The sequence below is a fragment of the Branchiostoma lanceolatum genome, chromosome 1 (genome assembly GCF_035083965.1).
Source record: "Branchiostoma lanceolatum isolate klBraLanc5 chromosome 1, klBraLanc5.hap2, whole genome shotgun sequence".
NCBI lineage: Eukaryota > Metazoa > Chordata > Leptocardii > Amphioxiformes > Branchiostomatidae > Branchiostoma > Branchiostoma lanceolatum.
In genome coordinates this window covers 2,275,180-2,292,981 of record NC_089722.1, presented here as the reverse complement: position 1 = coordinate 2,292,981, position 17,802 = coordinate 2,275,180, and the positions used below count along the sequence as shown (strand labels likewise).

At 39.3% G+C, this 17,802-nt stretch overlaps 1 protein-coding gene across 1 annotated transcript; it reads left to right on the top strand.

Annotated features, from left to right (window-relative positions):
- Window positions 1-1,279: 1,279 nt before the first annotated feature.
- On the top strand, window positions 1,280-16,922 carry LOC136425235 (uncharacterized). The gene is made up of 4 exons (XM_066414043.1): window positions 1,280-1,400; window positions 13,830-13,921; window positions 16,468-16,534; window positions 16,780-16,922. Exons 1-4 carry the CDS (start codon window positions 1,334-1,336, stop codon window positions 16,920-16,922), a joined length of 369 nt encoding a protein of 122 aa, XP_066270140.1. The 5' UTR covers window positions 1,280-1,333.
- The last annotated feature ends 880 nt before the right edge of the window (window positions 16,923-17,802 follow it).

The window sequence follows — 17,802 nt, the reverse complement described above, 5'->3', positions numbered from 1 at the left end:
AGGTTCAGGCAGACATAGTGTACAGCCTGTCCAACGTCCCTCCTACGTATTACAGCTGTTTATATGTGTTAATGTAAAAACACCGCCTTCCGTTTACAAGTTTATCATTCCCCTGGCTATCATGTCCTGTTGCGCCGACTCGCCCTTAGTATTTAGCGATCTTATCTTTGAGGTCCCCATATATATTAGTGATTAGTCTAGTGGTCCTTGAACTTTTAACCATACCGGCTGTCAACCAGTTGCCTCTGTGGTAACATGCAACTGAGGTTCAGTTTTAATCACAAGTAGGTTTAACAAATACAATTGACAAAATAATTCAAATATTAAACAACACAGCAGAGTGAAATTACAATAGCGTTGATTATGTTATGTATCAACAAAGATGCTGACAGATACAGCTGATTGTGTCAAACAGGCGATGCATGCTGTGTTATGTTGTGTGTGTCTACTGTATCAAGACTTCAAAAGACTGTTATAAATCAGTGGCGAAAACGGGACGCAACACTTTTGCCATATTATAATACATGACTTGCAATTACAGTATCTACTACAGTGACCATAGGAATGGGGAAGGAAGCACTCAAGGTAACCGACGTCGTTCGCACCGCAATCGTTCTTCAGTAACACAGCTGGATCCGCATGAATCACCTTTAGAACGTTTTATTCAGCCTTTTACACAAACCGGTTCCGCCGATGTGGCTTCTCCAGTGGCTAAGGCTTAGATAACACAAGTTCATGGAGTTCTCACTTATATAGTTTACCTTCTAGTGCATAGTGCCCTTGAAAAGAGATGTCATACAAGTCGTTGTGCTCTGACCTCAGATGACCTACTACAGTGACCATATATATGGTCCCCTATTGTCCTGAGCACTGCAGTAATTGATTATTAAGGCATTATCTCGTACCCCAAATGACTATATACATTGGCAAACCAAACAACCAGGCCTGATCTCTTTTGAAAAGCATCTGAATTTAGAAATATATCGGTTGCCCTAAAGAGTAACCCTCTCTCCGAGTTTCCCACCGTTGGGCCAACGTGATATCCTTGCGCTCTTGTTTATGTCACACTTTGATGGAGCCAAGAATGCAAACTATGAAGTTGCTCTGAGATAAAGATAGTCTCACCTTCATGGGAACTTATTCCCCAGGATAAGGAAGAGATTCTAAACACGCACGTGTAGCTCGGATCAGTACCACTGACGGTGATGTGAGTCACATGAGAATTATTGACCAATGGCAGACTAAGTCTCTGACTTGCGTCACATTGTTTCACCTGCTATTTCCTTAAGTTTTGCACTCTTGCTCTGTTCTCTCCGGACGTCTGTGAGGAAACATGGAGAAACTTTACGTCAAGTTCTTCTCTCTGGTATTTTTGAGTCTCTGCTTTTCAGGAGTGACTGGTAAGAATTGTTTCCTTAATATATTCCTCGGCCTTAATGAATTATTAACTCTGCCTTATGGATGTATTGACAGGCTTGTGTTTGTTTTATGGTACATGAGAAAAGGGCGCGGTAAGAAGTTTTCGATGGGGGGAGTATAGAGAGGTGAAGACATTCGTTTGAATTTGGTGTGAACAGGGGTATCCTCTTCTTGAAAATTTATAATTGAATCCTACTTCCAAAACACTATTTCTCGCACTTTGAGAGAAAGTAGTAGGAAAGAGCCTGACCTGCGTCACATTTTCCCACCTGTTATTTCCTTGAGTTTTGCCGACTTGGCCTGTTCTCGTTCTCCGTACTTCTGTGAACAAATGTTATGTTATGTTGCTTAACTTTTGCCAAATTGTTAGCTCTGCCATATGGACAGTCCGAAACGAACGGCAACAGGGAGGTAAAAAAAATTGAACAGATAGTCCTGTGGGCAAATAAGTAAGTATTAGGAAGATCTGGAAATGCCAATTAGACTGTTGTTGTCTATTTTGAATTGTACACCGGAAGAAAAACAGTTGGCAGCAACGTTAATCTTCGATAGGGGGCGAACTATTAAGCGGTGAAGACATAGGGCTGAATTTAGGGGGAACAGGGGGCATTGTCTTCGTTGAAGTTTTTAAATTGTAACGTTCTAAAGACTATTTTCTTCACTTTGAGAGTCATTCGTGGTGGAAAGTGGGAAGAGAGCGCCGTCTTCCCTCGATTTATTTAGGCGAAGGCAGGGGGGACGAAATCTGGTTTGCAACCCCAGTTTGACTTTGGATTTATTGAAAATATCTAGGCTATATATTCCAAGTTGTGGCCCTTTTTATTATGATTTTACACAAAATGTTTAATTGTGAAATTAAAGTTGATTTGATATACAAGGCTGTAAGTCCGAAAGCATTCAAAGGGGGCCTAGTTCTCATGTCGGAAAAGTTTTACCTCCCCCTGTCTCTGTAAGTTTGTACAAACTTAAGGTTCTTCTCGTGGTATGACTTAAACTATTTGAAAGGAATTTACTTCTGTCATGGTGTCTTGATTGTTAACGGGCACGTCAACGTATCAATTCAACCATACACGGCTGTCATTATAAAGGCATTTAAACCAGGGTCTCTTCATCTTAAAGGTCTCGTTTGCTATATCGGAATTTTTTACATCCCCTGCCCCGGTAAGTACGTGCAAAAGTGGCAAACTATTTGAAAGGAATTTACTTCCGTCATGGCGCTTTTCTTGTCAACAGTCACATTGACATGTTAATTCAACCAAGGACAGCTGCCGCACGCTTCATGCATGCCATCCACAGAGGAGATCGGTATTAAACTTCAAGAGCCATTTGCTTTGCCATTTCTCGAGTAAGTGCATCAAGCAGAAGTTGTGAATCAGTCTGTGTGGAAAGTTCTATAATATAACAGACAGTCATGGACAAATTGCGTCACATTTGAAACGCCTGTGCCACGCCAAAGGGCAGTTATACTGACTATATAGATACAGATAAAACCAGGGTTTGTATATCTTCATTTTCATGGTGTTAAGCTTGTTTGATACATTAAATGATTTACATGCCATGTCCCAGTTGATTTGTACAAAACTAGTTGAAAAGAATTTACGTCCGTCAAGGTGTCTTGATTGCTAACGGGCACATCAACCATACCGTAACACTGCAACAAGAACACCCGACACAGGCTTCATGCATGACATTCACAGTCAGAGGTGGTATTGACAGGCGGTTTGAATATGCAAACTCATGTGGTAGTCTACATCTACATCTATACAGTACTCGGCAAGGCCCCGCGAGGGACATACCGCCGAGGGAATGTCAGGGTCATGCCCAGCTATTCTGTTCTTTGTTAATTGGATACTTTGATACCTTATTACGTCCATTGGCCAACATACATTCTCTGTACCACTGCAAGTAAACATGGAGAAACTTTGCGTGAAGTTCTTTTCTCTGGTATTTTTGTGTCTCTACGTTTCTAGGGTCACAGGTAAGAATTGTTTCCTTATGTTTCTTTGCCTCTGCCGTATGGACTTATTTATACATCTGAAAGTTTATTCTATGCGTTGGGTTCAATCCAAAACGAACCGTAACAAAAAGGTTAACACTTTTTCCCTGTTTGTCCTATGGACAACTTGCAAGGGGTAGGAAGATGGGGGAATTCAGACTCGACTTATGAATTTTTGATGGTACATGGGAAAAGAGGCAGCAGCAAGTTTTCGAGGGGGGATCAAGTGAAGACATGTGGTTTAGTGTGAACAGATGGCATGTGCCTTACCAATTTTTTAAAAATGTCTAAGCATGTTAACTAGATGCATGACATTATTTCTATTATTCTGTAGAACGTTTAAACAAAGGCTGGCAACAGTTTGTTTATTACTTTAAGAAAGGCCTTGGCTTACCATGTCACTTGGTACTGTCATAATCACAAGTACACAAAGGCAAGGTTAATCTAATAAATAATGAAATAAAAATTGCGACCACCTTCAGACAAGTACCTGTAACTGCATAGCCGGTATAACCCCACTTCAACGTAACACACCAGTTCCGCAGGCACGCGGCGCGGAAGATGCTGCTTATCTTACACCTAACGACCTGTCACATCTAACCTTCGCATATCTATAACTGCATGCATCGTATGAAGATATCTAATGAGGATGACTCTACAGTACTTGACGATACACTCTACGATAGTTCTAGGAAAATGCGAATTTGTGAACACATTCCTTGTTGATAAGTCTTGAACATAAAGGTATTAAAGGACTATTTCTTGTTCTTTTCTGAGCTGGTATTAAGTACTTACCAGTCAGCATGTCTACCAGTTTATTAGTCATTTTGTACATCAGACATAGTATTGACCTCTTTTCTGACTTCGGGTGACATCCACTGCAGATCTGTTTTCATTTTGGTGACACTAGCACCCCTGTCGTAGTTGTTCGTGCAGAATCTGACAGCTTGGTTCTGTACCCTTTTCAATGTTATCTTTATTCTTCTTAGTATATGGACCTCATACTGTTGCGGCATATTCTAGGTTTGGCCTTACTAGTGAGGTGTACGCAAATGATTTTACCTTTGTTTGTCATGCCAAAAAAAAACGTTTTATCATTTCCAATGTCTGTTTAGCCTTGGTTGTTATTTTGTTAACATGGGCATGCCACTTTAGGTCAGTTGTTAATGTAGCACCTATATATAGGTATTTTTTCTTCTGCTTGTTATGTGCATGATGTAACTTTTTTTCGGTATTAAACTGCATGAGTCATTTCCTTTCCTATTCTTCGAGTGAGTTCATCAAGCAGATGTCGTCCATCATTATGTGTGGACAGTTCTATTATATAACAGACAAGTTACCTCACATTTGAAACGCGTGTTACGCGGAAGGTCATTTATACTGACTATATTGATACAGATTAATAGCAGGGTTTGGATATCTTCATTTTCAGGGTCCTGTTTAATATACTAAAATGATTTTACATTTCCTGTCCCAGTGGATTCGCACAAAATGTTGGTTCTTTTAATGGTTTTAAACTAGTTGAAATGAATTTACTTCCGTGTAGGTGTCTTGATTGTCAACGGCCACATCAACATGTCCATTTAACCAAACTGTAACAGCAACAAGAACACAAAACACATATGCATAACATTCCCAGTCACTACTAGGTGCATTAATGTGAAAATTATGTGAATTTGCTGCAAAATTCCAAGAAAATGTGACATAATGTGAATCCGACCATAAATATGTGAAACCCAAAATGTGATTTTTTTTCAAAATGTGAATCGCGAAATGTTATCTTATGTGAAAAAATGTGACCCTTTAAGAAATGTGAATCCATTATGTGAAATCGCACAACCCTAAAACGTGACCCAAAAAAATGTGAATCTGAAATGTGAAAAAATGTGAAGAAATGTGAAAAGGTTTTCTTCCGCAAACGGCAAAGAGTCAAATGTGAAATTATGTGAAATTCAAATCACATTTTTTCACAGAATCCTGGGAATGTAATTTTATGTGATAATGTTTCACATAATTTCACATTTGCCGGTGTCCTAGCTGATTATGTGATTTTATGTGAAAAAATGCCCAACAGGCAACAGCTTTTATTTTCCAGGAGTTCTCCAAGGTTAACAGTAAATACTGTGTTGATGTAGTAGTCATCTATATATTTATCAATAAGAAATAGATATTAATGCAATTAATCAATCAATCAATCATTCGCGAGCATCAGGAACTAATGCAGCACCTCTTTCGTCACAAGCATCTACCGACGTTCGATCTTTTAAATGCTATCAGAAGTAATCTCTGGAAATATTTACATTATAATATCATTATCAAGTATGTGTTAAGTGAGCTCACGGGTGGATGCTGTAAACATTTCCGCTGCTGTATGACTTCGAACACCTACCACCTAAAATTACTATCGGGTGCCATGATATTACCCCGGGGGCGGTAAACCCTTCTGTCCCGAAGAGATCCCGGCCAATACACGGTAGACCGGATTCCGGATTAATGGTCCCTTGACTTGAGATCTAAAATGCAACGAGCCCAAGGAATCATACGAGAATCTCACATATGCTCTGATGTTAAACACCTCTATCCAACTTCTTACAGTGTCCTTAACTTAAGAAAAAAAAACACCAACTTTTCAATACGAGACGATTCAGAAAGGTCTATCAGGGCGTGTATTTGTACTTTCTATTTTGAAGTATTTTTCAAACCCTCCACAAAACACCCATTACTCAAAATGTATTACTAGGATGCTGTATATATTGTCATATTATAACATACATTTTCAGGGGGGCGAAGATTCCCAGGTTTAGAAAACAACACGGAACTAGTAATTTTCTCATCCAAGACTGCCAAACAGATGTTTTTACATGACGTGTGCGAAATCCGCGCTGTGTATATATCTTCCCGAATGAAAATGGTCTAACGCTCTACAAGTCAACAGCAGCCTATGACCTCATACTAAAATCCCAGACATCTTGTGACTTCACAACATATCTTTCTACAGTGTTCCTGACACCCAAAAACAAAACGAAACCATCAACTTATAAATACGAGACGATTTACAATGGTGTGTCCGTGAGCGCATTCAAACGCTTTAAACCGCGCGCGCTGTGTAACTTTCTATTTAGCAGTTTTTCTCTCGAATCCACCACAAAACATCCGTTACTCAAATTGAATTACTAGGATGCTGTATATGTTGTCGTATAACAACATGCATTTCAGGGGTGTCAAAGGTTTTACGGTCTAGAAAACAACTCGAAACTACTTATTTTCTAATACAAGACTACCCAACACACGTTTTATTTGACGTGTACAAAATCCTCGCTGTGTATATTTCTGCCCGGATCCAATTTTCCAAATGCTGTACAAGTGGCCCGTAGCCTTTGATCTTAAACTAGAATTCTAGGTATCTTGTGACGTTACAACAAGTCTTTTTAACTTCTTACAGTGTTCTTGACACCAGAAAACAACACGGAACCATCAACTTTTCGATAGGAGGCGATTTACAATAGCGTACGTGTCCGTGAGCGCATTCAAACGCTTTAAACCGCGCGCGCTGTGTAACTTTCTATTTAGAAGTTTTTCTCTCGAATCCACCACAAAACATCCGTTACTCAAATTGAATTACTAGGATGCTGTATATGTTGTCGTATAACAACATGCATTTCAGGGGTGTCAAAGGTTTGACGGTCTATAAAACAACACGAAACTACTAATTTTCTAATCCAAGACTACCCAACACACGTTTTATTTGACTTGTACGAAATCCTCGCTGTGTATATTTCTGCCCGGATCCAATTCTCCAAATGCTGTACAAATGGCCCGTAGCCTTTGATCTTATACTAGAATTCTAGGTATCTTGTGACGTTACAACGAGTCTTTTTAACTTCCTACAGTTTTCTTAACACCAGAAAACAACACGGAACCATCAACTTTTCGATACGAGGCGATTTACAATAGCGTACGTGTCCGTGAGCGCATTCAAACTCTTTAAACCGCGCGCGCTGTGTAACTTTCTATTTAGAAGTTTTTCTCTTGAATCCACCACAAAACATCCGTTACTCAAATTGAATTACTAGGATGCTGTATATGTTGTCGTATAACAACATGCATTTTAGGGGTGTCAAAGGTTCGACGGTCTTGAAAACAAGACGAAACTACTAATTTTCTCAACCAAGACTACCCAACACACGTTTTATTTGACGTGTACGAAATCCTCGCTGTGTATATTTCTGCCCGGATCCAATTTTCCAAATGCTGTACAAGTGGCCCGTAGCCTTTGATCTTAAACTAGAATTCTAGGTATCTTGTGACGTTACAACGAGTCTTTTTAACTTCCTACAGTGTTCTTGACACCAGAAAACAACACGGAACCATCAACTTTTCAATACGAGGCGATTTACAATAGCGTGAGCGCATTCAAAAGCTTTAAACCGCGCGCGCTGTGTAACTTTCTATTTAGAAGTTTTTTCTCTCGAATCCACCACAAAACATCCGTTACTCAAATTGAATTACTAGGATGCTGTATATGTTGTCGTATAACAACATGCATTTCAGGGGTGTCAAAGGTTTTACGGTCTAGAAAACAACTCGAAACTACTAATTTTCTCAACCAAGACTACCCAACACACGTTTTATTTGACGTGTACAAAATCCTCGCTGTGTATATTTCTGCCCGGATCCAATTTTCCAAATGCTGTACAAGTGGCCCGTAGCCTTTGATCTTATACTAGAATTCTAGGTATCTTGTGACGTTACAACGAGTCTTTTTAACTTCCTACAGTTTTCTTAACACCAGAAAACAACACGGAACCATCAACTTTTCGATACGAGGCGATTTACAATAGCGTACGTGTCCGTGAGCGCATTCAAACTCTTTAAACCGCGCGCGCTGTGTAACTTTCTATTTAGAAGTTTTTCTCTTGAATCCACCACAAAACATCCGTTACTCAAATTAAATTACTAGGATGCTGTATTATGTTGTCGTATAACAACATGCATTTTAGGGGTGTCAAAGGTTCGACGGTCTTGAAAACAACACGAAACTACTAATTTTCTAAACCAAGACTACCCAACACACGTTTTATTTGACGTGTACGAAATCCTCGCTGTGTATATTTCTGCCCGGATCCAATTTTCCAAATGCTGTACAAGTGGCCCGTAGCCTTTGATCTTAAACTAGAATGCTAGGTATCTTGTGACGTTACAACGAGTCTTTTTAACTTCTTACAGTGTTCCTGACACCAGAAAACATTACGGAACCATCAACTTTTCAATACAAGGCGATTTACAATAGCGTGAGCGCATTCAAACGCTTTAAACCGCGCGCGCTGTGTAACTTTTTATTTAGAAGTTTTTCTCTCGAATCCACCACAAAACATCCGTTACTCAAATTGAATTACTAGGATGCTGTATATGTTGTCGTATAACAACATGCATTTTAGGGGTGTCAAAGGTTCGACGGTCTTGAAAACAAGACGAAACTACTAATTTTCTCAACCAAGACTACCCAACACACGTTTTATTTGACGTGTACGAAATCCTCGCTGTGTATATTTCTGCCCGGATCCAATTTTCCAAATGCTGTACAAGTGGCCCGTAGCCTTTGATCTTAAACTAGAATGCTAGGTATCTTGTGACGTTACAACGAGTCTTTTTAACTTCTTACAGTGTTCCTGACACCAGAAAACATTACGGAACCATCAACTTTTCAATACAAGGCGATTTACAATAGCGTGAGCGCATTCAAACGCTTTAAACCGCGCGCGCTGTGTAACTTTCTATTTAGAAGTTTTTCTCTCGAATCCACCACAAAACATCCGTTACTCAAATTGAATTACTAGGATGCTGTATATGTTGTCGTATAACTACATGCATTTCAGGGGTGTCAAAGGTTTTACGGTCTAGAAAACAACTCGAAACTACTAATTTTCTAATACAAGACTACCCAACACACGTTTTATTTGACGTGTACAAAATCCTCGCTGTGTATATTTCTGCCCGGATCCAATTTTCCAAATGCTGTACAAGTGGCCCGTAGCCTTTGATCTTAAACTAGAAATCTAGGTATCTTGTGACGTTACAACAAGTCTTTTTAACTTCTTACAGTGTTCTTGACACCAGAAAACAACACGGAACCATCAACTTTTCGATAGGAGGCGATTTACAATAGCGTACGTGTCCGTGAGCGCATTCAAACGCTTTAAACCGCGCGCGCTGTGTAACTTTCTATTTAGAAGTTTTTCTCTCGAATCCACCACAAAACATCCGTTACTCAAATTGAATTACTAGGATGCTGTATATGTTGTCGTATAACAACATGCATTTCAGGGGTGTCAAAGGTTTGACGGTCTATAAAACAACACGAAACTACTAATTTTCTAATCCAAGACTACCCAACACACGTTTTATTTGACTTGTACGAAATCCTCGCTGTGTATATTTCTGCCCGGATCCAATTCTCCAAATGCTGTACAAATGGCCCGTAGCCTTTGATCTTATACTAGAATTCTAGGTATCTTGTGACGTTACAACGAGTCTTTTTAACTTCCTACAGTTTTCTTAACACCAGAAAACAACACGGAACCATCAACTTTTCGATACGAGGCGATTTACAATAGCGTACGTGTCCGTGAGCGCATTCAAACTCTTTAAACCGCGCGCGCTGTGTAACTTTCTATTTAGAAGTTTTTCTCTTGAATCCACCACAAAACATCCGTTACTCAAATTGAATTACTAGGATGCTGTATATGTTGTCGTATAACAACATGCATTTTAGGGGTGTCAAAGGTTCGACGGTCTTGAAAACAAGACGAAACTACTAATTTTCTCAACCAAGACTACCCAACACACGTTTTATTTGACGTGTACGAAATCCTCGCTGTGTATATTTCTGCCCGGATCCAATTTTCCAAATGCTGTACAAGTGGCCCGTAGCCTTTGATCTTATACTAGAATTCTAGGTATCTTGTGACGTTACAACGAGTCTTTTTAACTTCCTACAGTGTTCTTGACACCAGAAAACAACACGGAACCATCAACTTATCGATACGAGGTGATTTACAATAGTGTGTCCGTGAGCGCATTCAATCTCTTTAAACCGCGCGCGCTGTGTAACTTTCTGTTTAGAAGTTTTTCTCTCGAATCCACCACAAAACACCCGTTACTCAAATTGAATTACAAGGATGCTGTATATCTTGACGTATTACTACATGCATTTCAGGGGTGTCAAAGGTTTTACGGTCTAGAAAACAACTCGAAACTACTAATTTTCTCAACCAAGACTACCTAACACACGTTTTATTTGACGTGTACGAAATCCTCGCTGTGTATATTTCTGCCCGGATCCAATTTTCCAAATGCTGTACAAGTGGCCCGTAGCCTATGATCTTATACTAGAATGCTATGCATCTTGTGACGTTACAACAAGTCTTTTTTGACTTCCTACAGTGCTACTTACACCAGAAAATAACACGGAACCATCAACTTTTCAATACGAGACGATTTACAATAGTGTGTCCGTGAGCGCATTCAAACTCTTTAAACCGCACTGTGTAACTTTTTATTTAGAAATCTTTTTTTTCAAATCTTCCGCAAAACGCCCGTTACTCATAATAAATTTCTAGGATGCTGTATATCTTGTCGTATAACAACATGCATTTTTGAGGCAGTCGAAGGTTCGTAGATCTAGAAAACAACACGGAACTATTAATTTTCTAATCCAAGACTGCCCAACACACGTTTTATTTGACGTGCACGAAAGCCGCGCTGTATATATGTCTGTCCGGATGCCATTTTCCAAACGCTGTACAAGTGGCCCGTAGTCTATGATCTTATACTAGAGCTCTATGTATCTTGTGACGTTACAACAAGTCTTTTTAACTGACCACGGTGTTTTCTAAACACCCGAAAACAACACGGATCCATCAACTTTTCAATACGAGACGATTTACAATAGTGTGTCCGTGATTGCATTCAAATTCTTTAAACCGCGGGCGCTGTGTAACTTTCTATCTAGAAGTTTTCTTCTCGAATGCTCCACAAAACGCCCGTTACTCAAAATGAATCACTAGGATGCTATATATCTTGTCATATTACAACATGCATTTAAGGGGTACCGTAGGTTCTCTGGTGAAGAAAACAACACGGAACCAATGGTTTTTCATTAAAAGACTACGTAATAGTTTTTCATGACGTGTGTGAAACTTATAGCTTTTCTTTTTGTAGTTTTTTGATCAAGGTTTTAGTAGTATTAAAAGTGGCGGTGACTAATTTGTAGCTAATTCAGGGAAAATCGGTAGTTATGAAGACAGTTCAAATACCAGGGAAGGGTGGTATGGGGATTTTAAGCAAATATATAGATACGTGCATAGACCATATTGAAACAAAAAAGCAACGTAAATTCTGTACGTGTCTTTATTGAGACAGTCTCACTTTATCCCTGCTTTGGCACATGGGAGTTTTATCTGTGTAAGGTCCAACATGTGTGAAATTCCACCATTTCACACCTTCGCAAAAAAGGAGTTTTATATGAATATCAAAGAGTCGGCTTTGAATGAGCGCGTTACAATAGAGCTGCATATGTACAAGGAGCGCGGCAAGGATTTGCAAAACAGGCGTTAGCCTTTCAAAGAAATAAACGATTTCTCTATTTTGATGGCAGGAGCTTTGAATGTCAGTGTCTAATAAACAGTATCTATTGTGAACTCGCAAAATGGGAACATACGCTAGAGCGTTTCTTGCATTTGTAGATCGTAATCATGTTTGCTTCAGAAACCGAACGTATTTTAATAAGATATAAGATGCAAAGATTGACTTGGTTACTCATTAATTAGGTTCTCAAAAAAACTGTGAGAGTTTGAAACATCTTAGTCATCTACTTGATGTCGGCCATAATGCTTACATTGAATCTTTTACACAGACTGTCTTTTCAAATTTGGCCGAGGAGTTTAAAAAAGATCAGGCCCTTCTTGACTCTCTTAAAATCTATGGTGGGACATGAAGGCGAGGGGCTGGGCGTTGCTGTCAAAGTGTGAATGGGGCGTGACATTAGGTGCTTTCACTTGTAAAGTAGTTAATCAACAACTGAACAGTGGCACACCTTTTGTCAATTGTTGTCTGAATGCTAAATTTTAGTCAAGTCACAGCGCAAAGTGTTATATCGTTTGCAACGCATCTTTTGCGAGCATATCTCTTAAATGTTTAGCTTGATAGACGAAGAAAAGTGAGGTGGAGAAAACAAGCTACCTTATAGCTCGCTTACGAATGTCATCGTTTAATGATGGTTAATTACCATACTTTGAAAGAAAGGCTACATGTGTAAACACCCCGGGGGGGGGGGGGGGGGGTTGTGGTATCGGAATGTGTAGTTAAATACAGTATAGACGTCATATATAAACGTTGGGAAAAAAATAACTACACTTACCTTTTACATATTCTGTCAATTCAAATGTCTTCAAATCTTGTGTAAGGCAATTCACATTAATTTCACATTTAAAAAATGTGAAATTAATGTGATTCGCATATCACATTTTTTCACATTTCGCTTTTTTTGAACATCACATAAATTTCACATTTCTCGGCTTGCTAGCTGTTTTCACATCTTTTAACATTTTGCAGCAGACCGCATTTCACATAACTTCCACATGAAGTCACATTTTATAAAATGTGATTTGATATAACATTATTTCACATTTTCACCGAGAGCACGTTTCACATAAAATCACATAAACATAGGCGGCGGAAAAATGCACTGGTAGTCACATAACTTCACATAATGGGTGAACAGCCAACTTCACATTTATATAACAGATTTTCACATTTGAAAATGTGATTTTTCTAGATCTTTTAGGGTGAATGTGAAATAATGTGACGCAAAATAATAACATTTTTTCACATTTCAGTGTCGCTCTTCAGAAATGTGACCTAAATGTTATTTTATGTAATCATCTGTCAATTTATGTCAAAAAATGTAATGCTGTTGGACCTCAAAATTTTTAACATTATATCACATTTTATCACATTTTCTTCAAATTTTGCCAAAAATTCACATAATTTTCACATTTATGCACCTAGTAGTGAGTGGAGGTGTCGGCACAGGTCGTGACAGGTGCATTTGCAAGCTCCGGTTAACAACGAATGCTTTAATGTTGCGGAGAAGTTTGTTCCTGACTAGATTTGTGCGGAGTGTATTTTGTAAATGCGATGAAAGGGTACTGTGCGTTTTCGGGTAATTCTTGTATGTGATGAGGTTGGGTTAATGTGCTCGACATACAGTGTTTTTGCAATTCCTGTAGGATTATTTGGTACGTGCCCATACCACGCATGCATCGATTCATTTAAGGATGTAGTACGAATAATCTCCTGAATGAGGTCAGAGCTTAGCCCAGTAACGATTCTGCAAACTTTTGATACACTTCAGCAGTTGGGAACGATGACGACATTGAAGCCAATCTGACTGAAGCAACGGTGGGCGATATCTATGAAGAAGACAATCTGGAATCTCCAGCAATCGTGAGTAACTCAAACCATGCTCTATACCATTCAGACATAAAATTATAAGATTTCGCTTCGACATTTATATTCTGAAGTTCATTTTGTGTGAATAAAAGAACGTTATCATTTCAGTGCAATTGTAATGTAAATGTTCACCATTTCATCTCAGTTTGAACAAGAGTCCGAAGACCCAAAATCTCCATGTAATATGTTTTTATATGAGATGTGTTTATTTTCCCTAGTTATTTGTTGTTGCCGCTGGTTGTTTTGTTTTGTGTGCCAGAGGGTATCCACGTAATAGAACCTAGAAAGGCAACATTTTCGGGAAAATGCAGGATATTCCCCTCCCGTTACCTACACCTCAAATATGACGCCCTTAGCATTTACTGTAGTGTAAGGGAATCCTGAAGTTTCTGCATAAATTATGCAAACAAGGTCTGTATTAGCATGGTCAGGTGTGTTCAGCTTTCCTAAAGGTACCTACATCTGAAATATATCATCAGTAGCTTTTAAAGTAAGGGTTATGCATATATTATGCAAAAACTCCTCATTAGCATAATTTATGGCCAGGTTTTCTGACCTTTCATAAAGGTACCTACATGTCAAATATGAAATCCGTAGCCTTTACAGTAAGGGAAATACAAGGTCATACCTAAATTATACAAATGAGGTCCGCATCAGCATATTTATGGACAGGTGTATTCACCTTCCCTAAAAGTACCTACATCTAAAATATGACATCCGTAGCTTTAACGGTAAGGAAAATACACATTTATGAATAAATTATGCAAATGATATTCATTAGCATAATTTATGGCCATGTGTGTTCACCTTTCCTAAAATTACCTACATCTGAAATATGACATCCGTAGCCTTTACGGCAAGGGATATGCCTAAATTATGCAAATGATGCCCTAATTAGCATAATTTATGGCCAGGCTTTTTTACCTTTCCTAATGGTACCAACATCTCAAATATGACATCCATAGCCTTTACGGTAGGAGATATACACATTTACGCATAAAATATGCAAATGAGGTCCTCATTAGCATAATTCATGGACAAGTGTGTTAACCTTTCCTGAAGAAACCTACATCTCAAATATGATATCTGCAGCTATTATGGTAAGGGAAATACAAGTTTCTGTATACATTATGCAAATGAGGTCCTCATTAGCATAATTTATTTCCAGGTGTATTCACCTTTCCTAGTGATACCTACATCTCACATTTGACAGCCACAGCTTTTACGGTTAGGGAAATACATGATTATGCATAAATTATGTGAAGTAGGTCCTCATTAGCATAAATTATTGTCAGGTGTATTGACCTGTTCTAAAGGTAGTGAAACAAAAGGTACATATAACTTTCTGCAACACCATTAGTAGAGTTACCACCCTTACATCTACTTGGTTTTGGGCAGCGGAACCACCAGCTGTTGGGAATTAGGGAATACTCGCCCTAAATAAGAGACCAATGGATTCAACAGATGTGACCTCAAAGCCCATACCCACAATGGAAAAGTAGATATTCCTCATTACTTATGCAAATTCAGTCCAAATTTGCATAATTACCACTTCAGTTTGTACATCTCTGCCCAACCCACTTGCGTATCAAATAACATGAAAATCTGTCGCTCCTTTCTTCAGTTATTCTCCTTCGAAAATATTTACAAACACGCCATTGCAGTTCCAGTGACACATACCAGGGGGCCCAAAATCGACCTTGACCTTTCTCCTCCCAGCACCTACCCACATACCAAGTATCATTTCAATCCATCCACACGTTCTTCAGTTATGCTGATTTTAAGCGTCCGGTGACACATACATACAAACACGGTGACACAAACATACACACACGCGCACACACACACAAACACAATAACTTCGCATGATTTGCACTTCAGTGTGTACATCTCAGTCCAACCTACCAGCGTACCAAATAACATGAAAGTCTGTTGTTCCTCTCTTCAGTTAAACCCCTTTAGAACGTTTTTACAAATAGGCCATTGCAGTTCCAGGGACACAAACCAGGGGGCCCAAAATCAACCTTGACCATTCTCCTCCCAGCGCATACCCACATACCAAATATCATTACAATCCATCTACACGTTCTACAGTTATGCTGACTTTAAGCATCCGACGACACACATGCAAACGATTTACCTCCTAACTTATGCAAATTCGGTCTCATTTGCATAGTTTGCACTTAAGTGTGTACCACTTGGTCTAACCTACCTGTGTACCAAAGAACATGACGATCTGTCCATCCACTCTTCAGTTCTTCTACATTTAAGATTTTAACAAATACGCCATTGCAGTTCCAGTCACACATGCCAGGAAGCCCAAAATCGACCTTGACCTTCCTCCACCTGACACCCACCCACATACCAAAAATCATTTCAATCCATGTACAGGTTCTACAGTTATGGCGACTTTAAGCGTCCGGTGACACATACATACACACAGACACCAAACGCAAGCAAAACAGTATCTCATGAAAAAGCCTTTTTTCATGGAGATAAATAGGACAGAAATAACACATAACGTTATACCATCCCTCTAGGACTCGGATGAAGATATTGTTGGGGAAGACTGGCTTTCTTCTCAGAGTCGCCATCAAACTTCAACCGGTAATTTATTTGTCAGCAAATATTTCAGTTATTGAAATCATGAATTAAAATGCTAATATCAATATTTTGGTCCCTACGTGTTTTAATGGCATAGCCTATCTGGATTCAAGCATTTAAATTGGATATTGTAGATCATTATATAAAAATGATTATAAGAACTACAACAGCGTTAGAACTGTCGGTGAATTTCATAAAAAGCTAAATTATTTGCTCTTGGCGTAAATTCCATTATTCCTCATATACAGGCAGTTCAACTGACTTTGCTGATTCCAAAGAGCAAGAAGCCCTTCGTGTCCTGGAAGCCCCGACTACAAGTTATGACGAACATCTTGGTGTTGATGCAGCAGACTTCTCTGAAACATCAGTAGAACAGGTTTGTTACGTTTAGAGGTACTAAAAAAAACATGTGGTTTATTCTATTTCTGAATCAATACTGCTCACACATTTATTGTTTAGGAATGCTTGAAGCCAAAACAAGAGCCCTGGGAGGGGGTGTCTCTGCAAATGGGATCGATTTCGACATAACACACATTTGTTCATTCGTAGTCGATTATCTACTTATATTCAGAATCAATATCACATTTTCAGGATTCATCTGGTGCGCATGGGCCGGTCTCTCATAGTCTCCGTCAAAACGCCAATGGTACGTTCTTATCAAAAGCTAAAAGTTGACACAACACGTCTTTACATACATTCATTACATTAGTGCCTTCATATTTACGATTGGTGAAATTTTCTTGCATGCAGTGGCGTCGGTGTGGCGTAATGGTGAGAGCATAGGGCTGCCAAACAACGTGGCCCGAGTTCGATTCCGGCTCTCCCCCAGACATGTCTGGACATGCACCCGACGTTGTGCCCTTGGGAAAGGCACTTAACACAAAATCCCCCACTTCACTCAGGTGTAAATGAGTACCTAGCTTTGTCTAGGGACGTCCCTCGGATAGGACGTTAAATGGAGGTCCCGTGTTTGGGGAGAGCCACACCCCGCGCACGTAAAAGAACCCACCACACCTTTCGAAAAAGAGTAGGGGCATGCCCCGGTGTGCGATGGTCCAAAAAACCTACAGTCGGCCGCACATGGGTTCGCCCTTAGTAATAGCCTCTGGCTAGTTGGGTAACCCTGGCAACATGCCGAACCAATAAATAAATTTATTGCATGCGCATAGCATCATGACTTATCTACATATAGCTATTACTGTGGTAAAGTAAAAGGTGAAATCAGCGGAGCAATGCCCGAAATGTTTGATTAAAACTAGAAAATAACAATG